Source organism: Pseudochaenichthys georgianus, chromosome 20 (assembly GCF_902827115.2).
Source record: "Pseudochaenichthys georgianus chromosome 20, fPseGeo1.2, whole genome shotgun sequence".
NCBI lineage: Eukaryota > Metazoa > Chordata > Actinopteri > Perciformes > Channichthyidae > Pseudochaenichthys > Pseudochaenichthys georgianus.
This window is the reverse complement of record NC_047522.1, coordinates 13,380,859-13,406,870: the sequence shown is the minus strand read 5'-3', so window position 1 is coordinate 13,406,870 and position 26,012 is coordinate 13,380,859. Positions and strand designations below refer to the sequence as shown.

At 39.2% G+C, this 26,012-nt stretch overlaps 1 protein-coding gene across 4 annotated transcripts; it reads right to left on the bottom strand.

Moving 5' to 3' along the window:
* Nucleotides 1-102: 102 nt before the first annotated feature.
* On the bottom strand, nt 103-25,810 carry tnk2a (tyrosine kinase, non-receptor, 2a). 4 transcript variants are annotated; one of them, XM_034109197.1, is made up of 22 exons: nt 25,592-25,810; nt 24,314-24,411; nt 21,453-21,975; nt 20,276-20,438; nt 20,107-20,177; nt 19,464-19,670; nt 18,563-18,712; nt 18,353-18,448; nt 17,494-17,675; nt 17,204-17,330; nt 16,903-17,049; nt 15,386-15,480; nt 14,748-14,942; nt 13,931-14,022; nt 13,249-13,293; nt 12,922-13,157; nt 11,040-11,243; nt 9,190-9,818; nt 8,702-8,840; nt 5,365-5,460; nt 4,730-4,857; nt 103-1,369 (listed from the first exon to the last, which is right to left on the bottom strand). In XM_034109197.1, the coding sequence occupies exons 3-22, from the start codon at nt 21,567-21,569 to the stop codon at nt 1,363-1,365; spliced, it is 3,126 nt and encodes a 1,041-aa protein (XP_033965088.1). In that variant the 5' UTR covers nt 21,570-21,975; nt 24,314-24,411; nt 25,592-25,810; the 3' UTR covers nt 103-1,362. The 4 variants fall into 4 exon arrangements, with proteins under 4 accessions (XP_033965088.1, XP_033965090.1, XP_033965091.1 ...); XM_034109199.1 differs by lacking the exons at nt 103-1,369; nt 21,453-21,975 and adding an exon at nt 4,290-4,538 and having other exon boundaries at nt 24,289-24,411; XM_034109200.1 differs by lacking the exons at nt 103-1,369; nt 21,453-21,975 and adding an exon at nt 4,290-4,538 and having other exon boundaries at nt 24,305-24,411.
* Between the last annotated feature and the right edge of the window lie 202 nt (nt 25,811-26,012).

The window sequence follows — 26,012 nt, the reverse complement described above, 5'->3', positions numbered from 1 at the left end:
AATAAAAAAATAAATAATTCCAATCTGATTCCTTACATTTAGCAGTTTGTTTATGACGTTAAGGAAATAAACGAAGAACACAAACACATTTGAAAACTCGCATTTCATTTTATTAACACAATGTTGGAGGCCATACTTGTAATTTCATTAATAAGCTGCTCGAATGTTACAACATATTGCTGTCAGCATCACATAAATCCAAAACATTGCAATAGCTGGCAGGATGTCTGACACACACAGACCCAAACAGAAAGAAACAGAAGCGTTTTTTAACATTTTTGCCATAATGTATTTGACATTTCTACTTTTACTGTTCTAATTTGGTCTGAAGAAGAAAGCTGGCTGTATCGTATAGCATCTGACATGCAATGCTGTAATAATGGAACATGTGTTATCCATTCCTATCTGTTTTTTGTTCCGTATAATTTGTAATTGATCATATTTATGATCAATATCTGCGCAGACACACACATACACACACTAGGCAGTAGGCACACAAGTACACACTCATACATACAGTAACACTTACTGAAGCATTTAATTCAAATCAACTGAATAAGTAGGTAACTGCTACTGATTATCATGCAGCATTCATTTTCATAGGAAGAAATACTAAACATCAATTTTCAAATGATTAAATATCTTACTTGTTCATAATGAGATGGTAGGTAGCTTCACATTTCTGATTCAGGCATTGTATTGCCTATAGTAGGGTTCCAGCTAAGATTCTAAAAAGCCTAAAAAGCTTGGTTTACAACTCAAATGATACAATAATAATTATTCCTGATATGCTAATAGTCCATATCCGTATTTTATTCACTTCATAAACAAGATATATCTTAGTCTGAGCAGCAGTTATTGTGTCTTCAGCTAGTGTTAAACACTTAGTAAAGTGCAATAAATAATACAGTATCTTATAAGGACTTTACATACAAAACCTACAACTATATCAGTAGCTAACAGTTCCCTGATTTTGTATCGCTTTATTAACAGCAGAAAGCATGGCCATATACAGTGTTTGTGTGCATGTAATGCACACACTCACTCATTCACAGCAGACACACGCAGTAGAAGTTTGCAGTAGCTACCAGAAAAAACACAACTGTTCATTATTCAGGTTCAGTAATAACAAAAAGCATAGATAGCAATGGTTTAAGTAAAGTTCATTCAACAAGCTGCTCCGTTAGCAAATAATGAGCATGCGTGTGTATGACACAGGTAATAGCAGGTATTCACAGTACAATAAGTGAGGCACATATACGGCTTTATGTACCTCCATTCATTAAAAAGCATCACTATGTCTCAAATGCTTGGAATGGTGAGTCATCTGAGCCGGTCAGCGCTCAGTTTGTCCTCCTGTTGTCACTTCCTGTGAGACATAAAGACAGAGAGGGAGTCATATGTGCAGGGTTGAAAACCCTGAAAAAAGGTTAACTGATAATGAATGCTGCCTGTTCAGCACCCAACATTTCCAGTAAGTGACAGGCTGGTGACACATTTAAGCATTTAGCATCCTTCAGTGAGACAAATATGTTCCTCAAGTGTTGGTAGAGTACAAACAATATTGAGCATTAGATATTAGCAACCATCACTGACTAAACTTGGTACAATTTTGACAAAGATAGGTGGATTTGAACAAACCACAGTAATGGTGGGTAAACAATCAATCTTATTATTTATTGAAAAGACCACTCTATCGCCAGGTGCCGTAGCAGACTATAGTGTTTAGAGAAACCTCTGCAAAAGCCTCATTTCTGGATTTATGTAAGGATTCCTCTGTTAATTTTATAGTTTAGTAAATTATACAAGGTCACTTTTTTTCATAATTTCACAGGATAAGTCAACCCTGTCTCCTAACAATTACGTTCCTCCAGAACTAAACTGCATTCTCAATTACGTTTAGCAAGAAACGTATTTTCTCCCACATTACGTTTGTTTTGAACGTATCTCAAATACGTTTATATTCTACATATCTTTGCCGTTTATTGTCTTGCTTATAATAATGATAATAGTAATGTATTAATATAATTTTAGAGCAAACTTATTTTCGGGATGGCGGCTCACTATTGTTCAGTTTACCAAATCCGTTATTATGCTGGTTAATGGGTAAATAATCGCAATATTGTTTGTAGTCGTTTCATACTGCATTCTTAATTACGTTTAGCTAGAAACGTATTTTCTCCGCAACAAGTCCTCCAACTCATACGACCAAATAGGTCGATTGTTCAAGCAGTTTATTACGACCTATGATCACGTTTTAAAGTTTTCGACCTAGTGCTCCCGTTGATTGCAAATGCTCCGGTGGGTCGTATATTCACAAATAACCCTCTCTGGAAAATCCTAAATTGTAGGATAGTTTGGCCATTAAAATGCTTTTTGATTAGATTTCTAGCGAGAAGTGCATATTGTACTTTTAGAATCCACGTCCAGTGGATGTGTGGATCTATAGTTTGATAGATATTACGAAGATTATTTGAGGTCTCGCCAGGAGAACGTCAATATACTACGTCTTTCCCCCTATTCATTTCTATTGACCTGCGTCCATGTAAAGTTAGCGTTAACCCTCACAGGGTGAAAACAGACTTTCCGGTCTTGAAGTTTTCATAGTAAAACCGGAAGTATTCCCCTCACTGTCAAATGATTTTACAGTGAAATCTGCAGTACTCATCAACTAAAAAACATCAGTTTATCCTAATTACACAACATTGATTGGTTTAAATTGTGTACAATGCTTTTGTGTTTTTCCCATAGATTTTTCCCTTTCGATTCTTTTTTCAAAGGTTTTGACAGGCGAAAACATCTAACTACTACTCTAATCCTTAGCTATCGTTGAAGCTCGGTGATTGGATGTTTTAGCTGCAATGCACGTTGGGATATGGTGTTTATGCGATATGAAATCCGAAAACATTAAAAAAAAAAATAAGAGTACATACAAAATAGGGGGAAAGTAGAAGGTCAATGATAGAAATATAGAATAGAAAATATCAAGAAGATACTGTAAGTGATCTCTACAATAAAACAGTTTAGTGCAGGACGTCCAAAGATATTAACAGGAGGATGTGCAAAACAGACAAACTAATTAGGCTTTATTTAAATATTAAAGAATACTTTAGGTTAAGGTCTTCTTTTAAATAAGAAAAAAGCTTTGGGGGTATCTACAGATAAATATTAAGCCTGACAAAGTACTTAACATCTAATATTATTGTTTGTTTTGGAACTTGACAATCAACTTTGCTACAATGTTAATGTTGAAGCACTTATTTTAACCGATATTATACGTATTAATTATACTCTTATAAGATGTATGTAGATAGAATAAGAAATGTGCAGAATGACAGTTTAATGGTGGCCTAGTTCGAATCCTGTTTTGGATAGTGTGCCGTGGCAGCTTCGTTCCATTTAAAAGTGCTGACAGTCGGAGCTACGGGTTGTTAACGCGTCCTCCAGGAGCTGTGGCCGGCTGTGCGCTGTGCAGAGCCTCGACGGACAGGTTTGTGTCAACTTGTTGCGGGTGATGGCTGTGTCCCTGCACCCTCTCCCAGCTAAGTTGTCCTGATTGCTGTCTTATTTATTGTTTGGCTTAGACTTTCTGGTGACAACAGTGTTCCCGTTTCCTCTCCCATAAAGTTGCCCTTATTATGCTCTTTTGAAAGTTCTGCTTGTGGCGTTGTGCCCGAGCTATCATTAGCATTTGAGTCCCAGCTTTAGCTGCGTCTCTCATTTAATTTAGTATGGAAAGCCCAGTGTGCCATATTTTGCCCGTTTTTTCTTTAGATGCAGAGAGTAAGGTAAGTACTGGCCATAGTTACTACTGTAACTACGGTCCTAGGCCATGTAAGCACTGGCCAGGGTTACTACTGTGACCATTGTTGGGGCAGAAACCTCTGCTCCGCGCCGTTCCTATATGAGTTTGTTTTTAAAAGCAGTCAGGGAGAAGCGTTTAAGTTATGTATGTTTGTTCAAATAATTGTGTGGGTAGTGGGTACATTTAAAATAATAACTAGTTTGGGATTCAAGGAAAGGTGCTTATTTTACTTTTTGTCAAAAGTGAGATGAGAACATGTCTGCACACATACCAGAGCTGAACGAGTAAGCTGAGTACAGGCACAAGTGATCTCTATCTTTTTATCCAACACTCAATTAGAAATTGAACGAGCGTATTACACAAACTTCCAAACTATTTATTTAATAAACGAGATGCAAATAAATTAGGATTGTGTAACCATTGCTGAATCAAGCTTGGCAATATATTTAAAATAAAAACAAAGACATACACACAGTGGCCACTTTATTAGGTACACCTGTTCAACTGCTCGTTATAGCAAATATCTAATCAGCCAATCACATGACGGCAACTCAAGGCATTTAGGCATGTAAACATGGTAAACACGACCTGGTGAAGTTCAAACAGAGCATCAGAACGGGGAAGACAGTTGATTTAAGTGACTTTGAACGTGGCATGGTTGTTGGTGCCGGACGGGCTGGTCTGAGTAATTCGGAAACTGCTGATCTAGTGGGATTTTCCCACACAACCGTCTCTAGGGTTTAAAGAGAAAGGTCAGAGAAAGAGAAAATATCCAGTGAGCGACAGTTCTCTGGGCGAAAATGCCTTGTTGACGCCAGAGGTCAGAGGAGAATGGCCAAACTGGTTAAAGATCATACCAAGGTGTAGCTAATAAAGTGGCTGGTGAGTGTACATATTAGGGGAATAGAACAGCTACATACTTACTTGTTACGATGTGGTCCGTATGTGTCCAGCATGAGCGTGCTGGCCTGTTCCAGGTTCCACTGGCAGCGCTGCAGAAGTTCCTCACACTCAGATCTCGACCTCAGGCCAAGACGAAACAGCTGCTCCACCTTCAATACATACAGCAAGAACATGAAATGTAGGCAGGCAGGTAGTATTGACTGCTATTGTTTGAGTATTGAATGATGTCTCTGATTCACACTGTGTTACTGTATATGCATTCAGTCCTATGATTCTCATTCTCTCTCAGCATAGAAAGAAAGGAGAGTTACAGTTGAACAGAAGTTCTTATACAGTTCCATTCATCCTCCTATCATGTATGTCCTTGAGCTTTCTCTTACTAACGGAAGTCCATATAACCATTTATTTAATGTATGTTCATTTAACTGTTGTGTAACTCACGCTGAAGTCAGATGGGTTCGTGAGCTAAATGACTGTCGGTCGGTTTCAATATTATTAAACGCAAACATAAAGATTCACAAATGTATTGCAAATGTAATTGTTAGCTTTGCACCACATTGTATTACTAAGTTTTAGGGTACCTGGTGACAACATCTACTCTACAGGTGGGGTTTAGCTTTCAAGGTTAACAAAGTATTTTAAAAACACAAGTGTACCTTTAAAACGTTTACTGCATGGGGGGTGCTCCAGTTGTGACTTTGCAGAGCTGCCTGACACTCTTCCAGCGTGACACCGTGTACTGCTCCTTGGACCTGTCAATGACGGACCTTATCAGACCATTTTACCAAAGCCTTTTTTTTTGTAAGCTACACCACATTTACCCATTCACACTGCTCATAATCTAATATCTATTATTTATTCACATACACTCTGACACTGATGGCTAAGTCTTCTGTAGCGTTTTAGGGCCCAATGACACAGGGGTTGCAGTTGAATAGTAAAAAGATCAGCACCTATCGTCTATTCCTATCCACTATCTCTGTTTGAAACGTCACGGGGTTAAGGGATAGTGGATAGGAGAATTCAAAAGGACTTAGGAGAAGAGACTGCGGTGCTTTGAGAATCTGACTGCACTTACACTATCGGACATATTTATGATGCGCCATTGGACGTCATAAATGTGCGTCTGCTGTCGGGAAACTACAGTTTTCTATACAGCAGACTACATGGACGGCGGACTACTGTAAACCCATCTAGATACTTTGCACCGTGCTCTTATGGTGTTGTTTTATGCTTTATGAACGTGGACAAAAGAGAAACATAATCATCATAACCGAGGTTGGAATTCAAATAAAAAAGGAAAGTGAAACTAATGCTTGTCACCCTCCCCCTCCGGCTCCACATTAATACAAATGATCCCAATACGTATGATTGTATGAAAAGATCTTAAAATAAATACAAATGTAATTATTATAAACGTGTTAGTCCTTAACATCTATCACTGTGTATATCACCATTAAACATGTTTTTAAAAGTTTAAGAAACCCCACACAGCTCAGTAAACACTGTGAAATGTTGACTTTATTTGATCATTCCAGTAAAAACTAACGTTCATATTTCTCCTTTTGATTATTATAGTGATGAACGTTTAAAACAAAGCACTTTGGCAAGTTACCACATACATTTTAAAATGCTTAAAGGTGGGGTAGGTAAGTTTGAGAAACCGGCTCGAGATCGCTAGAATTTGAAAATACACAACCGGAGAAAATCTGCCACTTCCTTATAGAGCCCCTCCTCCAACACACACGAACGCGCACATGACCAATTAGGGCACGAGATAAGTTTGTGCCCCGATGGAAGGCTGACAGGCAGGTAGGCCATCCAGTTATCCGGGCCGGCTAAACGGATTGGTCGTACTTTTTACAGTATTACGGCTTCTACAGATGACATTTTTTTATGGATTTGTTGTCAAAGCACTTAAGATATTCATTGCTATCGGGATGTTAAGAGCATTCCATGGAATATAACAAAAAGTGTCTCTCGAGCCGGTTTCTGAAACTTACCTACCCCACCTTTAATAAGCACCTTAACTTTCATGATACTAATTTCTCGGTCATAATCGGTTGTTTCCGTGAACGGCCGAATGTTTTGTCACGGTAAATGTTGACCTTCCTTTAAGAAAGGAAAAGGAAGGTCAACATTCACCGTGGTATATTGTGTGACAGCATGTTCTCTTTTCCTTTCGTAAAGTAAAGGCCCGGACACACCAAGCCGATTTTGGCTGTCGGTGGGCATCAGGCCGACGATGAGCGTTGACACGCCCTACTCAGATTGGTGTGTCCCGCACCGTCGTGTCTTTTCAGCCTGCCGACGCCTTTTCAGCCGAAAACCCGCTGATTCAACATGTTGAATCGGCAGGCAGTCGGCAAAAGAAATCACTCTAATTGGCTGTTCAGCTAGCGAGCCCATGAGCTTCTCGTTGTAGAGTGAAAATGGAACGCACACGCTATTTGTTGTTTCTTTATATCACGCAGTCTGTTCTTCTTCTCTCGGTTATCACGCAGTCTTTCGTCCGGTTGTTGCCTCTTTTGAATGACGAATACACACTACCGCCGCCTGCTGGTAAGCAGAGTTATTGCCACTCACGCATGCGCAGTTCGTACGTGCTTCTTGGCCGTCGGCTGAGGTCTTTGGGGTGTGTTCCAGTGCGACACATGGCCAAAACGCAGAGACGCGAGGCGACGCAACAGTCGGGGTCCGTCTGTGTCAGTTATTTGGTGTCAGCTTGGTGTGTCGGGCCTTAAGATCCAGTGTTTCCTAAGCTAAAGGAGGTTATAAAGGACGTTTCAAACCTCCTTTCCTATCATCTAGAGAACTCGAACGGCTCTTATCATGGCTGCCACTGAGGTACTTCCGGGTCATTTCACTCCGTTAGGAAGTTTCCTAAGCTAAACTGACAATTCGACCGTAGCCTTGGACTTGTGGACTTGAGGAGCCAGGGGTGGAAGTTCTGATCCAGTAATGGACGATGTGCTCTATTTTCTGAGCAGTAGACTCCATACCGCACTATGAAGTTATAATGAATGGAGGATTAAAGTTTAAAGGTATTTAAAGAATAGATAGTGAATAGGTTAATGCCTCCTTCTGATCTCCTTTTCAGAAAGGTAACATGATTCTACAAAGAGGAAACACATAACTCTGCAATAACTCCTATGCCAGATGTGAAGTTGTCTCAGACAAGTCAATGATGACCTGCTTTCCTCACATTATCAGAATTCCTGTTATGTGGTCTACATTTCAATTGAGTTTCCACTTGGGGCAAGGTACAGTGAGATTACAACATCAAGCATGGCTGTGACTGTGTTATTTGGGTTCGATCCACTTCATGTGAGGTAATCAAACCATTTATGATCAAAGTATTTTAGCTAATGGTCTAATATTTAATGAGGCCATATTTAAAGAAGAAGGGAAATGTCAGAGTGGTGGGTTAAATCCTAAAGGGTTTTATGTCTATCAGATATCTGGCAGGTCTATTTGGGTTTAATTATGTGTGTGGTGTTGTAACTGATTAACTACAACACTAATAGCAAGTGTTAATGAGATGTTGGTATCAATAAGGGATGGACTCACAGTCTGTAATGAAATTATGCCTGTGCCGTTTTGAAGTCAGTTCATTTTTCATGGACAAAAGGGGAGTCCTGCAGTGTTAGAATGAAGAAGGTCATGCCTAAAAGATAATTTTTTACAGAAAGGTTTTTAAATATGTCTACAAAAGGGACTTTTCAAAACATTAGGGCAGATGTTATGTAGTCTCACACAGCTGTATTTGAATAATAAGGAGTTCATAAATCGGTTCAATATTTACAAATCAGTGAAGGAGTTACTACTGTAAATTAAAAGCGTTTTAAAGCCAAAGTAGCAATGTGCTTGACTAATTGATTAATATGGATCAGGGAATTTTAAATCCAACATGTTGAGGGTGACTCATTTGACTGATTTGTCTGCATGTGGCATTTAAAATAAATGTGCGCATTTTATTTACCTCTCTCTTACCTGTGTGACGCTCTGCTCCTGAAGCATGCTGGGAGCTGCAGTTCGCCCATTGTTGTTGTTGTTGTAGGAGGAGTTTGGTTTGGCTCCGCTGGGATGTTGAATCATTGGTTTGACTGCCGCCATATTAGCTGCTCCATATCTAACACAAAATGGTGACAGTTTTTTTGTTATTATAGATACATTTTTTGAAAGGCATGGTTACAGTACTGTATTCATTTATATAATAAAAAACTGCTTGTTTATTATTGTATATTAACAATTTATACACATAAATATGTATTTTACAAATATATTATTTATTTCATACATTATGGATTAACTGGCATTCTGCCTATGAAGATCAGAATATGATGAAAAGCTCAAAATTAGTGAACTCAGAACGAATCCCCCTAGATTAGCAATTATAGCTTATACAGTATGGAGCTAGTTCCAGGATAATGTATTGGCTAAACAAGCTAGTTGGACAGTGTTTGATATCAGCAACACACCTTTCCAGAAAAGCTGGTCGCTCTGGCAACGGAGCCGGAGCAGAGCTCTGGGAGCTGTCAATCAGTGAGGAGAGGCCGCGCCCCTCACGAAAAGCAAGAGGATCCAGAATGGAGCTGGATGAGTAGGATGAACCACTAGCTGCCTGCCGTGAAGAGTGTGATGTGGAGTGAGACGGGGAGGAGTTGGAGGACAGAAGGGGTCCCAGGAGTCCTGATGCCCTGCGAGGGGAGCTTGAGATAGGGGGAGGGGGCAGGGCCATGGGGTAGGAGGACAGCGGGGGCACCAGGGGGAGTGGAGAGGAGGAGCGGGAGCCTGGCTGAGAGAAGGCGTGGTCTCTGGGTGGGATCTGAGGAGGTCTGTCTTCCACATCGCCCATGGAGATGGAGCTGGGGCGTGCCTGGGGGTGGGGGGTGTGGGTAGAGGGGATGCGCTTTGACGGACGCAACGGGGGGACGGGGCTGCGAGGGGGCAGCACGGGACGGTCATCCAGGCAGGAGGGGGCATAGGTGGGGGACGGAGGGGGCAGGTAGATCTGTCGGTGGGTGCTCGGAGAAGCCAGGGTCATCGGGAGCGGGGAGGAGGGGAGAGAGCGGCCCGTTGACATGGGAACCTGAAGCTTCACCATCACCTACACCCACAAAAAATAGATTAGCACAGTGGTTCTCAAATGGGGGTACGCGGACCCCTAGGGGTACGTTGGAGTACTGCAGGGGGTACGTGAGATTTATTTTATGTTAATGAAAAAAAACGTAATTAATGCATTTAAACAAACTACTAATAGTAGATTAACTACTTTCTTCACAAGTTTACAGTCATTCTGGATAATAAAATGGGAACAATAAACGGGGTGCTCTCTTTTCCTCTCCCTCTCCTGACAGCTAGTCAGGCTCGTGCAGCTCGCTGAACCTGTAATAAGTGACCCGACAGTAAAGAATAAATATATGTATAACTAAACTTTAGCTAGTTCCAGAGTAGATGAAATAGCTAAGTGTGTTAGGTCTAACTCTTAGTGTATTTTGCTCCGCTCAACGGTCCATCACAGCGGACGGAGCTGTGATCATGCAGAGCTGCCTGTTCTCCGTCAGCAGCAGCTGATCTGATCTCTCTCTCTCGCGTCCGGTTAGAATTCACTCGCGTTTATGTCCAAATCTATCAGATCTAGCTAGTTCTAGTTAATAATATGACTGCCTGCTTATCAAAGGACCTAAACAATAAGCGTTGCCGCAAAGTATAGCATTATGCATTTGAGGGGTCAAAATCCCATGCTCATAAAATGCTCATATATATTTTTCTCTTTATTCCCCACGCCCCTAAATAAATAAATATACTAATTTTAGGAAAAGTAACGAAGTTTGAGCAGTGTGGGTTTTATATTAACAGAGTTACAAATATTTCAAAACGCGAAGTGTAATAACTGCAGTGGCCTTCCTGTCACCGAGAATGACAAAGATCCTCAGTGAAGCACAAGCCCATATTGCTCACTAAATTGTAAGTACAACTTATTAAAAAGATCAGTTCAATGCAACTAATGTTGTCTTAGTGTTATTGCATGATGTTAAAATTGGTTGGCCATGAATTTAGTGATGGATTGTAAACATTTGAAATGTAGCATTTAAGTGTTTCTCAGTTACAATGTCGTTGTTTTAATAAATCAGACACTGATGGTGCAGCGCTTTACTGTACCTCTTTATATAGGCATATTTTCCCTAACAATTTTTTTTGCACTGATCAGGGGGTACTTTTTTTTCAAAGGGGGTACATTATTGAAAAAAGTTTGAGAACCACTGGATTAGCATGTGTCTGTTTGTGTCCACAAAAACTGAAACAATGTGTCCATTACTTTCTCTACCTCTCTCTGTAACTCTTGGAAGAGGTCAGCTGACTGCGACTCGCTCCGGCCAACCATACTAATGCTGGCGGTGGGCGTGGTCTCCTCAGTGAATCCCTTGTTAATAGACCGCACCTCCTGGTCCTCTGATTGGTCCTCGAGCTTGGTAGTCACCTCGTCATAAGATGGTTGAGGGAGAGGCCAGTCCAGGATGGACGGAGTGTCCTGTATGAGAAGGAGGGACATTGCAGAATCTGAGAAAAATGTCATAGACAGTGCTAAAGACTAATAAACCAACTAGGGGAAAGTTATACATTATAAAAGCCAACCTTGGAACAGAGAATGACTCAATAGTATGTTGTGGCCAGCTTCATACTGTATGTCGAGAAAAAATAACAATCAAGTATTGTTGTTGAATTAACAACATTTGTCATCTACCTAGAACTTGTATGGTTTAAACATCATAGCTCATCAAAAGAACTGGGCAGGACTGGAAGAAGAAATGGCTGTAGAAGTTTTAGATTTACAACAAAAAATCTGCACATTACATATATGACATATTTATGTAGCAAAAAAGTATGAACAACCAAACTCGTTGAGATGATGGAAAAATGCTTAAAAGTTAAGCGGAAATATGACTGTAAGCCACTAAATTACGAATGTGCACATAACCAATCAATGAGTGCAAATCTGTTTCACTGTATCTGCCTTCGGCTCAAGGACAAAAGTTTATTCAAGACTTTTCTTAGTCAAAAGCTGGAACACATCCTTTAGAGAACACAAAACTGTGATCACATAGTGTGAGAAGGTCTATGGTATTTGACAAAACTTTAAGATCATGTACTGCTGGAGAAAAATGGCTTTCTGTGTGGGATGGTGTGGGACTGGAAACCAAAGGGAATAAAGGTAGTGGATACACAAGATCAGAGGGGAAATTATGCATGTAAAATATAAAAACCTCTCCACGTCCTATGATTGCAGCTGTGGAAACATGTGAAAAAGTGCTGTATGTGCTGCTTTAGAAAATGCAAATCATTCTTTTCCATCAACCTTCGATTCTGTGAAAGGGCGCCAGCAGTAGGAGGGAGGAAGCATGGATACTGTTATGAAATCTGGACACAGCACCACTGCTCTGCGTTCATTCTATTTTGCACAGGTGACCACTCTTGACTTTACAGCGAAAAATGTTTCACTTGGACGACTATTCTAAAAGAGACGTCTTTTAAACTGTTGACAGGAAACCGTGAAGTTCATGATGGCTTGTGTACCAAGTTTCTAAGTGACTTAGACTGCAAGGATGTCTTCGTTCTGATTTGTGTTCCATTAAATGCCAAATCTTTTGTGAAGACACAATGTAGGCTTGGCATAAAAAACTTGAACCAAGGTTCAATTGAAGGTAAATTACAGCATCATAGAATCTTATCGCCATCCAAGCTGAATCTATACAGGTCTGTCGATTTGAGGATTGCAATATTCTCACTAAATATAATAACTCAATTACAAGACTATACATTAACATAATAACAAAGTAAAAAGTGATAAGATCCAAACTTGCAGACTTTTAGCATCTTACTAGCATACTGTTATGTATCACCTGGCGTAACAAATAACATAAATGAAGAATATGTAATCTGCCTGCTAACTATGAGTCCTCAGTTTTTAGGTTTTATAATTGTAGAACCTTTCTTGAACCATAAAAAGGGATTAAAACATTTGTTACGTCACATTGTTAAGTCTATGGGCCGAGTGGGTTCTTGAGGGCGGGGCCAGGGGGACCAAACACAAGATTAAATCAGCCGAATACTGGAAGTAAACCCAGAAGCGAGAAAACTGTTATGGTTTAAAATGAATCACATTTAAATATTTCACATCCTAACTACTTTCATTCACTAACAGACAGTACCTTGAGGGTGTCCTCATCCGGCTGCCGCATATCAGCAAGTGGCGAGGGCGTGGTGGAGCTGAAGCTGTCATCAGTGAAGTCGATGAGCGACACTTCACTTTTGGCCGAGCGCACCCTGGACCCCTCCCACGGTCTCAGCTTGAGTCCCAGGGACACTCCGAGCTTCCTCAGGCCAGAAGAAGTGCTGGTGTCTTCTTCGTCATCGTAATCGTCGATCACAGAGTCGTAGAATGGCTCTGGATGCACATTCAAGCACCAGTCAGGAAACACAAGGATGTATTTAAATGAAAACATTTTGATTGTAAACAGTTGCTGAGGAACACTTACTCTTCAGCAGGACAGCAGGTTGAGGCGGACGAGGAGGAGGTTGCTCTGATAAAGAGAGTTTTAGATATTAGTGTATATTCACATAGTGCCTTAAAAGGAATAAGAATTATGAGGTGATATTTGTTCAGTAGAACCATTGTAAGCTAGTTACAAGGAGTACATGTAAAAATACTGTTAGAAAACACTTAGTAAAAGTCCAGTTAATGCTCAAAAGTAACATTGAAGAGTAACATTACTGATGCATTAATGTGTTTCTTGCATTTCATTTACTCTTTTTACCTCTGTATATTCTGGTGGGCAGTTTAATCTACATCACTGCATCATATTCTATAATATAATCACATGTTTGTAACGTAATTTTTGTGTGATATCCATGTATATCTTCCAAGTCAACGTTTAATGCGCTTTTTGACAATATATTTTAAGGCTTATCCAAAATAAGCTTTAATAATTAGATGTAGGAGATGTTTCTCAATCTATATAGATACACTTAATGGCCTTAAGTGACCAAATGTGGACATACATGAATTTTTCTTAAAGAATATAAATAAATAGAGTTGCATACAACATTGAATATACCACATCTAATGCATAGTAAAGCACAGCACTTGATTAAATGTACTTGAGTATGTGTACTTAACGTGCCACTAAATATATGTTAAAAAGGTTTGCATAAATGTACTCTTTGCACGGTTGGGGAGTTTGGTCGGCCTTGCGATGCCCGAGTCCATTCCAAGGACGTCAGGAGGGTCCATGGGGTTCCCCAAATACAGACTGAAAGAGAGAAGAGACGTCAATCAGATTTAATGGAATAAACCTGTGGCTGCAAATTAATTCAACATTAGTTTATAAGACAAACATTTTTAACTGAACATGTTATTTCTTTTCAGCTGTCCTTTATGTTTGCTATAGCCAATAAGTACTTTTTTCGTGGATACACTTTGCTGGCAGTAAAAATGCTTGAGTTTTTTTATTTTTCTATTATTGCAGCAGATGTGAGTTATTCTGAATTTCAAGCATGTTCCTATAAAACCTTAACAAGTACATCATCTGTTGGTAAACTGACTCAATGCTGCACTCCAGTGGAGACGGCAATGATAGCAGATCTACAGAATCACATACACATGGTTCGAGCTTAGCATAGCATAGCATTTAGTGATAACTGTTTGTAGTTCAACATTGTCCACTCTATCAATTCAAAATGGTTTTCATGATCTAGATGAGTAGTTCAATATAGGTCGAGGAGGGTAAAATGATGAATAAAGGAATAACAAAGAAACCATTGCTGACTTTTACACAACATGCTATTTAATATAACAACACTTTTTATTATGTTTTTCTCGCAAAATATTGCCATTCAAGCCTTTGAAACATTTATATAACCAGATTGTTTTTCTACTAGTGTTGAACCCTAAATAAAACCATTAATCTATTAATTGATTGTATTATTTCATATTTTGTGTGGATGCAACTGAAGTTAATATGCGTGTATTATTAACCTGTCTATGCGGTCTGCATGTCCCCAGCTCCTGTGAGGGTCCGTGTCTCCGTGCCCCGTGTGGATGAAGGAGTGTTTGAGCGGTTTGCTGATGTCGTGGACGGATGTACCGGCGACTGATGTCACCACGTGACGAGGAAACTGACCGATACGCAGCGTGCCCCTGTTCTGTCCTCTCCACCAGTAATGCTCTGCCCTGAAAACACATATAAGGACATAATAAGGAGGTCTTTTCTGTTTACCACATGACTGGAATCTGAGTCCTCATATACAATGTCATTCAAAAAGAATGGGACTTTCCTGAGTGGAGCAGATTGTCTAAGTCACATGAATGTAAATGACGGCAAATTAATAATAATTGTTTACTTGTGGGTTTTGATTTGGGCATCAATACCCACAGTATATTTTATAAAACGAGCCATTAACTACACAGCATTACATAAATGCTCAATAAAGCAAGGAATTCAATATCAACAAAAGACGCATTTGTAGACTTGGAGTAATAACCTTCATTCCAATACGCACTGACACACATAAGCATGACTTTCCAGACCAGTAATTGTGTTAAAGTACTGATCTGCTAATGAGAATTAAATGACATTCTTGAAGGTACAGCCATGTGAATTATAACACACTGACCTTCCCTCTATCATGGTGATGACATCGTTCATTTTAATTTGGAGCTTGTCTTCCTCCTCAAAGTCCTGGAGCGCTTTCATATCTGTCGGCATTGTCTGCGGAACACACACACTTACAGTTAGAGGAAAAGAGCTACAAACGTCTGATGATGTATTACTGTCCTCAGCAGGATCACAAGATACAAACATGTCCTGTCATTCTTTTTAAATGGTGATTTATTTGTTTCCACTTGCTTTTCTTCTATTGTCCTTTATTTGTCCGCTGCATCACTTTGGTTTCCAACTACTTTTGGAGCTAAAGAAACACATTTAGTGGAAATATGAGATGAAATAACATTCTTTAAGCTTTTAATGTTCTTTGTATATTTACATTTGTTGTAAATACTTGTCTTTAGTATTCTTTTTTTATGCAACATTGTTTCTTAAAAATACAGGTTTTTTTATTATCCTTATACCTTTCATTTTTTACCTCATATTGCAACTTATTTTCTTAGATTGTTTATGTTCGCACCACCAGATACCAAAGAAAAGTCCTTGTATGTGTAACTGTACCTGGCCATAAACTTGATTCTGATTCTGTTTAGACAAATTAACTCTCTAATTTGAAATATATACAACTCATTAGAGGTCCTGTAAAAAGTAATGTGGTGTAAATAGATTAAAGTAATTTAGTATAATAATGTCAGCTACTAAGCCAACCTCTCATCTGCAAACCACAACAAATAATACAAGTGGTAGGACATGCTTAATAGCTGAAAAGCCTATGTATTTGTTCTGGTAAAGCGAGCTGACTGATTCTTGTCAAACTGCAAATAAAAGTACTCTGGTTTAGGCTTTCACTTACAAATAAAATGTTTGCATTTTTCAAAAAAAAGACTGATTTTATTTTGAGCTACTTTTTACTTCTACCACTACACATTTTAGAGAGAAATAATGATATGTTACTCCTCTCAATGTATAAGTACTTATTTAGTTATTCATTACTTTATAACAGAAACAATTTAGAGGAATTTTTAAAAGATATGTTGTTTAGAGATCATTTGCCAAATAGTAATATAAGGTTTTGTAACTAATAATAGCTCCAACATAAATTATAATTGATTATATTATTAAGATGTATTGAAAACATTTTTGTAGAGGATATACGTTAACCACAACAGATTATGAACTACAGATACATGGTATGGTAATAAGAATAGGATAATATAAGGTATTATACAGATAGAAGCATTAGAATGACAGTGGCCATTCTGTTCATTAAAAAAGGTACTTTTTAAACCTAAAGTACTTCTTGCTTAAAAATGCTCTGTTCCTTTACAAGTAACAGAGCATTGTACGTATTTTTAAGGATCTGAGTAATAATCTCCCTCTAAACTTAGTTTGCACATATAACCACCTTTCTGAATGCACCTAAGATCAGTTGTAATACCATGTACGAGTTTCCTCTCTTATGGTTTACATTACCAGGTGGTGCAAAGGGCTTAAAAAGCTGATTTTGACAAATAAATCCTGTATTACCTCCAGCAGGAAGTCTCTGAGGGCGATGAAGGTGGGTCTGTCCTCAGGTCTGGGGCTCCAGCACTGCAGCATTACATTGTAAATGTCCTGAGGACAGTCATCTGGTTTACAGAGCCTCTCAGCATTCACGTCCACCTTGTGGAGAATCTGCAAGCAGACACATCATTAAAAAGCTATAGTATCTTTATTGTGTGGGCAATTTCAGAAACTGCAACTAACATAGTTTTTTGGGGTTAAGCTTTTTCGGAAACAACACATGCAAAAATAGTTTTGTATCCAACATTTTAAGTTATGTGAGCACCTGGCTCCCATTAAGGCCCAGCCACGGCTCCTGTCCATGGGTGAACATCTCCCACAGAGTGACCCCAAACATCCAGGTATCAGACGAATGAGAGAAACTACGAGACTTCAGAGACTCTGGAGCACACCTAGAGAGAGACAAGGGAAAATATAGAATAACACAGACACAGAAAATGTAAGAGAGAAAGAAAACTATGGATAAAACCCCATAAAATCTTTCAATCACTTGAGCCTGGATATAAAAAATACATAACGACAAATAATGAAGTGCGATCGGGACGCTCTTCTCACCATGGGAAAGGGATTTTGTGGCCCTCCTCCATGATGTAATGGTCAGTGTGTGTTGGCAGAGCTCTCATCAGGCCAAAGTCACCAATCTTTACGATTTCATTGGTGGACAGCAGAACGTTGCGGGCGGCCAGGTCTCTGTGGAGGAAACGTCTCTGCTCCAGGTAGGCCATGCCGCACGCCACCTAACATCCACACAGACACAAAGAGACACTGGTGGAATGTAACTAAAGTACTATCATACATTTGAAGTGATTTTACTTCACTTGGGTATTTCCATTTCATTTATCTTTATTATTCTACCTGACTGTATCTCTGAGGGAAATATTGTACTTTCTTTTCAGGGTACAAACACACAGGTTACAAACACACAACAAACATACAGTATTATGATCTTATATTGTTCGCACTGCTGGCGATATAAAACCGTATACAAATAAGTTAATATCAGCACAACCTAGAATATCTTTATCATAAATGATAGTTAAACAATAAAAGAAAATATATTATGACTACTTTTAATTTTGATTAAAATGTCTGTTAATAGTTACATATTTCAAGTAAAGTGTTTGAATGCATGACTTAAACTGCAGTGTGGTATTAGTTATTAGAATACTTCTGACGCCACTTTTTTTCTTAACTTTTTCTCTCGTTTGAGTTTTTATGTGTTCATCCAAATTAATGAAGATATAAAAACTGATGTTTTACAACACAACTTTTGCTGCATGACCTTAAATAACAATACGTTGTCCTACAATATGTTCAGTGCATTTTACATTTATCTCTAGACACTGTAACGTTCCCAATGGAATTGAGGGTTTATCACTTCCCCTACTGTCCTTTTCTTTGGTGTTAAACTGACCTGAACAGCGTAGTTGCACAGAGAGGAGATGAGGATGTGACCCTGACGCTTCCTGAGGCGGTCCAACAGAGAACCCAGAGGGGCCAGCTCAGCCACCTGCACACAAGCACAGACATTATTTTGGAACTAAAACGCTCATAATTGTTTACGCATCTGATTTGTGATTTGGGTGTCTACTTTAGCATTTTTGAGTCAGAGTGTGTGTTTTACCATCTTCATGGGCTGCGTAAGGACGATGCCGTACAGCCGGATGAGGTTCTGATGGCTCAGTGAATGCATGGCGTTCACCTCTCTGATGAAATCGTCCAGACCATCAGAGTCCAACACACTGGCCTTCAGACACTTCACTGCCACTGACAACTAGAAACACAGAGAGGGAGAGACAATGTCAGCCGAACAACAAAGAGAATAAACTGCATACAAATGTTGCCTTTGGGACAGTTTTGTGGAAGAAGCAGAGATGGCAAAAGTACCCCCACCTTTACTCAAGTAGAAGTACAGATACTCGTGTTTAAAAATACTCTGGTAAAAGTAGAAGTACTGACTAAACTTATTTGCTGAAGTAAAAGTAAAGAAGTATGGGCTTCGAAATGTACTTAATTAAAAAGTACCCATAACTACCAACTGTTTTATTAAAGACTAACTGACCTCCCTTTATATTAATAGAACAATAATGTCATTGTCAGCTAATGAATGTTTCGATGCTGAACAACAGCAACATGACAACGTTTTCATTGGTCGCTCTTCTTTAGAGAAGACCAGGAAATGATGGATACATGGATTGTGTTCAAATCTATAGGCACGCAATGACTCTAAATAATAATGATCCCGCCACTAAATGCAGATTAAAACTAAAGTAACGAGCCAGTTTTGAAAATGTAATGTACAGGTATTTGTGTTAAAAATGTAGGAAGTAAAAGTAAAAAGTCGTCAGAAAAATAAGTTGTGGAGTAAAGTAATGATACCATAAGTACAATAATGAAGTATTTGTACTCCACTACTTCCCACCTCTGGGAATCAGCCAAGATGAGCTTAAATGTCATACATTTTGCACAGACTACAACATGTTATGCTTTTCCTTCCTCCTGTTTTTTACACTCTTCCGTCTCACCACTCTGCCGTTGGGTCCAGTCCACTCTCCTCTCCGCACCACCCCAAACGTGCCGTCTCCCAGCCGCTCAAACAGCTGCAGCTCCGACTCTCTGATCAGGCAGGTGAGCGAGGCTGCTGGCTCACTATTGGATGAAGTCGAACTGGACGATGCCCCGTGAGGGAGGGGTTGCTGGGGGTCCGTGTCAGGTCGTTTAACAGGGAACACCTACAAGCACAGAAGAAGAAACCGATGAGGGGTTTAATTGTATGTATGTCTCATACAGAGAAAGATTTTTGATTTGATTTAATTATGCATCTACACTTAAAATGTCAAAAAAGCAACAAATAGTAATTGTAGTCACTTCAGATGAGATGTACACAGTCATCCTGCAAACATGTGAGCATTATTTCAGCCTTGAAAATCAGTTATCTAATACAAGAAATCTATCTAAAAATGTAGTAAAGTAACTAATATATTTGTCATTAAGCTGCAGCTAGTGTTCGGACATACGGGTTTAAGAGATAGACATTAAATGTTCCAAAGTCCAAGACTGTGTGTGTGCAATAATAGCGTTTAGTACATTTGTGAGAAACTTGCAACTTCTAGCAAAAATGTGTATGAGTATGGTTTTATGTGTGTTTGCAGGACAGTGGTACTGCACCTTGCTCATCCAGGACTTGCGTTTATAGAGAGCTCTTCTCCTCTTGACTGCCTCCCAAAGCCTCCGCTGACCTAAAACGACACAATCACAAAAAAAAGATTTCAGATTGAGATTGTTTTCCCTCTAAAGACTTATATTGCGTCTGGGAACAGGTGATAATAGGAAGTACCGGGGCGTCCCATGCCGATCTTCTCCAGGTCTTCGTTCTTGACATAGTCGAAGTGGGAGATTCGTGTGACGTTGAGCTCATCACGGATCCGCAGGAAGTACTGCTGCAGCTGCACGTCTGTCAGCAGCTCCAGCAGCCACTCGGTCCCCTCCTCACTCTGCATCTGCACACACACATTTAAATATGCATTGACAGAAAGCCAGTGTTGAATACACATGGATTGTGTGCCTAAACATGTTAATTTTTGACATTTAGAGGTGCTGGTGCTCTTCCCTGTTTCCAACCTTTATGCTAATCTTTCCCTTGAATTCTTATTTTGTTGTCAATTCCTTTGAGTCCAATTTTTTTCTGGATCCAAACATGATGTCACACAATATTTATCATGGGAGGAATTTATCCGAAATAATGACATGTCCAATACATTATTTACATTATTTAATGCCGTCAATGTGTCCCTACTTTCAAGGATCTAGAATGTCATGATTGTTAATGATATCAATACTAAAATCTAAAGCATAATCAAACTGTTATGGTCAATTTTAAAATGGCATTATTTGAATTTTAAGAGAGATGTGTACAGAGAAGGACATTTTACTAATAGTCATAGTTCTCTGATGGACAAACTATTTAATAAACGTTCATTAAGAATACAATGACATATTTTACAATTCAGGAATACATATACAATGAAACTTGTGTCCACTAACATGATGCTGCAGTGCATGCTGGGATGTTTCCCTACAAAAACATCTCAATTGCCATCACATGATCAGCACTAACCCAATTAAACTAACCCTGATCCTGGTTTGAACTCTCTGCTCATTTAGCCTTTAACTCAAGATAACCTCCTTCAGGATTTAAAAGAACATAAAAAGAATGATGATGATGATGATGATGATGATGATGATGCGGATAAAACATGTTAGCCTGAACTGGTTTCGCAGCATTTGAGGAACAGGCTGTGGACAGCTGAACTGAACGATTTATTTGAATTAAAATCAAAGTATAGTCCAGTTGCAGCCCGACAATCACGATCAATACACACATGATCACAATCACACTTGAATTCTAACACACACCTCTTTATCTCACTGACACACACTAGCACAGAAAGACATACTGTATTTACAGAGTGAAGAAGGATCATGGCATGTCCAACCAGAACTTTCGTATTTACCATTTGTCCTCCGACACTCTCTCTAATGCTCCCGGCACTCTCCTCTTCGTCCTCATCCTCCCCCTCCTCCTTTCCTCTGGTGTAAGGAAGTCGCTGGTACATATAGCTCTCCCCCATAGTGAAGCAGCTCCTCTCGTCCTTCGCCTTGTCTCCTTTTTTTTTTGTCTAGCTGCTATTCAGAGGAGGCGTTAGCTCTGCTGCCGTGCTCTGAGTCTAGTTTTCTAATCTCCTCTCGGCTCCATGACCTTCTTTGCTAAATCGATACATGCACACACACGTTCACAAACACACCGAGGGCATTTGACGCCACTGTCTCCAGTCGTATCCCCTAAAGCTATCTATAAACTCTGTATCTTCCCCCACACTGGGTTTTTCTCTCCCTGCTGACTCACGGCTTCCAGCGGCGTCGGACACCTCCATACTACCCTTTCTCTCGCCATCTTTTTTACTCTCTCTCTAGCTCTCCATCTCCTTCTGGTTCAGCAGCAGAGCCCACCGTCTGGTGATAAATAATTCAGCAGCTCTAACAAGAGGATGAAAGAGAGGGAGAGATGTTGGAGGATGGAGGCGAGAAAATGCAATAACAAATAGGTGCACAGATGGATGGGTGAATAGATGAGTGGCCATTAGTTAGGCCAAAGAGGAATAATAGGGTTCCCAGCATTATTTGATAGATGCAGACATGCAGATGGTATTGCAGCTATGCTTGACACCAATCCAAACAAGCATAATATTATGGAGTCAATTTAAAAAAGGGAAAATCAGCTTTGGAAGCGTTCAACTGATTTCACAACCATTTGTAATACTTTTTAATTACTCAAGTATTTTGTCATGTGATAGTGGTTCTGGTCTGTGGTTTTGGTCTGTTGGTTTGACAAAACATGCCCTGGTTTTTCTTCTGACCTTATTTCTAAATAAACATTTAAACACAATTTTGTTCAACTGTATTTAGAAACCAAAGACTATCTATTTCATGGTTGTCATTATTTGATGATTAAGCCATACTGAAAAGGAATCACTTTATTTAAAAAAAAAAGCAAGGGATATAATGGCCGTCTGTTGTTTGGTCCATGTCTCGGGTCTAGACGAAGATATCGCAGCAACTATGGGATAGATGGCCATGGACCAGCTACAATCAATCAGCTAAAGCAATAAAACCAAGGTCAACATATTATTAATATAAAATAATGGTATACACAGGTTCTTGCAATGATAAGCAAAATATTTGCATCCAGGCGCCCTTTCACAGACAGACGATAGCAATAATGTATTTTTTGTCAATACATTTTGTAAAAGCTGATTCACTGCTGCTTAGAATGCACTCTTGAAACGGCCCAAAAAGTCACACAAAAATGCAATCTGCCTGTTCTTGTGAGCCTCATTCTGAATATAATTAGTTGAACTGACTTGCTGTAACAAATTACACGAACATTCAAAAGGCGAGGCTTTCATTTATGCCTCTATATTTCTTTTTATTCTTGTTTCATTGAGAAACAAGTATAAAAATAAATATTGAGCTGTCATTAAAGCAACATTTGATGGCAAAGACAGTGTAACTGGCGCATATAAATAATAAATGCCTGTGTTTATGTATGTGTGCATCCGTGGCCTAAATGAGCACAAAATCTGAGCATTCACTTTTATCGAGGCCAATGCTCTAAATATAGGAAAGCTACATTTAGCTTATATCCGCAGGCATGGAGTGTGGAGCACAACTGCTAAGGTGTTGTAATCACAGCATCTATACCTGAGATTCAGTCAGGACTGTTATATACAGTAATGTGTTCCTGTATGACAAGGATGACAATTTATTGTGCATCCAGAATCCTGTTTTTCTTTATTCACTGTCCACTTGCTTTGATTACTGACTATATATAAACACCAGGAAGCATGTTTTATTATTATTGCATAAGGATGACCAGCTACTACAAATGTAAGTTCAAGCACTCTACCTTGTTCTGTTTAGAGACAGAGTTGTTCATGTTTAATATGTTTGGACTGTATCAAACCATAGGAATAAAATGAATACATCTTGAAAATGGCTGTATTTGACAAATAGAACAGTGTATGAACATTTGAGAAGCGGGATTTAGATACAATTTAGAAATTTGTTTTGCTTGATAATTACTGAAAAGTGTAATAGATTTTCAAGACAGTGATTGATCCAAATTCAGTCAATTGTCTGACAGGTGCAAACACGCTACAACGGCCCAAAACATTTTCAATAGGAGAAACGTGCTGTGGGTTCAGAAACTATGCGATCGGTATAATCCCCAACTGTCACTCTCACAGAGTTTGTCTGTTCATAATCATAAGTGTTTTGTTAATATATTTGAAATTAATGTGGTTTGGGTTTTCTTCCAGCATTTGTATTAGCAGCATTTTTTTATTTGCAGCGATTTTTTTGTTGCAGCGTTTCGTTTATGCATCGCTTTTTGTAAAAGCTGCGCATGTTTCGTCAAGTTGGCGATGATGTTACTTCAATTGCACGTGTTTTAGCATCGTTCCTCTAGCTGCAGTGCGGCTTTCCTAATAAAAGTGTTTGGGGCCAATAAATTGCATTTGCATCTGTCAGCCACCGTACAGATATATTGGTTGACTATTAGAGCCAAATTGGTTATTTGAAACTATCGATTAGACGGAATTTTAATCAACCACTTTGTTCGTAATCTATTGCACATGTCAGCCACCGCCATGTGTCACTAAAAGAACAATATCATAGAAAATCAACACATTTAAAAAGAAAAAGAAAAAGACTGAGGGACATTTTGAGTACATTTATAAAGGCATTAGTGTAGCCAGTACAGAAAGACATTCTTCTGCAATCATCTCTTACAGTATGTGTATCTTACTGGTCCTACCCTGCAGAAGTCTGCTGCTGGATCAGGGTTTAAAGCTGCAGTCAGGAGGGATCACTGGAGGTCACCTGGAGGAGGCCAGGGATGGAGAGACCCCGCATCTACATACACATAAAAAACAAGCAGTGAAATCAGAATGACAAGAGCTCACTCAAATTATAAATGAACTATAAGTAAACTGCTCTGAGAAATAGAGCTCAATCTGTCTGTCTGTATGGAGTAATTCACAACCATGACACATTAAAATAAAAGCAGTCTCTATTCAGTGTCTTTAAAAAAATATCAGGCTCCAATGTTGTCCATAAAGACGATTTAATTACATTATTGAAATATTTCGAGTCTGTTTTCTTCCTCCTATTGATCTGTTAATCAGGTTAATAGCTACAAATGATAGCACTGAGACTGTTTATCTTGTCTAGGAATATGTTTGGGGTTATGGAAAAATTACTTATTTTCAAGGTTTTGAGATGCCATGTTGTTGAAGACATGGCATCGGAAGTGTTATCTGGTTGCACGTTACTGCACAGAGTATTCTTTATTTTCACCAACTCAAACTGAAGATAGTTAAATACTTATAGGTCGGCATTTATTTTTTAAAGGATTAAACTGAGCCCCCAAATTCCATTTGAAAAAATATCTTTCAAAATGTTGGGATCTTTGTGTATTTCCCCATTCTAAGTCATGTTGAGAATAATTGAAACAAAATCCATATGTTTTCAAATCTAATTATTGAAATCCCTTAATGTTTGGTGTGTCATATCAAATCTTCTTGGGGCCATTTGACACCAGATTGACACCAGTATTGTAATGATTTGACTCCAGGTCAGTTCCGAGTAGAAACTGCATCTCACTGTGGAAAAACATATTAGACATTAAAAACAAAAGAGTGAATACCAGTATCCAGCAATAAGCATCAAGCTAAGACCAGAGTTCAAATAGTGTGTGTCCACTGGGATGTTCATCATGGTAAAGAGCTATAATCTCCATAGAGTAGATCAGAACGGATTTGTATTGATTCGGCTGCTGCTTTACATTGTCAGTGTCTGCCCCCCAAAGCTGATTAGCCTCAGTGACGTTCGATGTCCACCTTTATATGTGTCAGTTAACACCTCACTACTTTAGTTTCACTCCCAAACACAATAGCTTTATTTTATTTAGTCATTTATTGTGTTTTGTTTTAGTGCAACATGTCACGTTTTCCATGTAGCGATATCAAGCTGCCAGATAAAGACAACCCCAGCATACCAAATATATTGTATAGCTTCTTTGCAGAATACCAACCTGGGAGGTGAAGACGGGTTTACGGGAGAACAGTCCGCCTTCCTGCGGTTAGTCCTCGCTCTGCCCGCCGCTCTTCAGTACCTGCTGCCCGGCGTGAAGCTGCGCTGTTTATCGGGGAACCTTTTAAATTCAGCGGAACCGTTATCTCTGTCCTCCGTTTATTCCTAAACGCTCCTCGGTGCGCCTGTCCGAGTTCACGAGCGTCACTGTGCGTAACATCATCACGCGCAGATAGAGCGGCGGAAGTGGCTTCGAATTCACCACAATAATAGCACTTCCTATTCGGAGATTCAGGCTTCAAAATAAAAGCACGAGTACAACGCGATTATGAAAAGCCTCATCAGGGCCATAAACAGCAAAGGTGTCGTTAAATATTTATATATGTTTGTAAAAAAAACGGTTGATAAGTTTCACTAGTGTT

Excerpts from the sequence above, each read along its gene's own strand:
- tnk2a (XM_034109197.1), bottom strand. The coding sequence starts at position 21,569 with ATGGGGGAGAGCTATATGTACCAGCGACTTCCTTACACCAGAGGAAAG. Across the intron at positions 17,050-17,203 it reads TGGGCCTTAATGGGAGCCAG|ATTCTCCACAAGGTGGACGT; the intron begins GTGCTCACATAA and ends GTCTGCTTGCAG. Across the intron at positions 4,858-5,364 it reads ATGCAGTAAACGTTTTAAAG|GTGGAGCAGCTGTTTCGTCT; the intron begins GTACACTTGTGT and ends TATGTATTGAAG.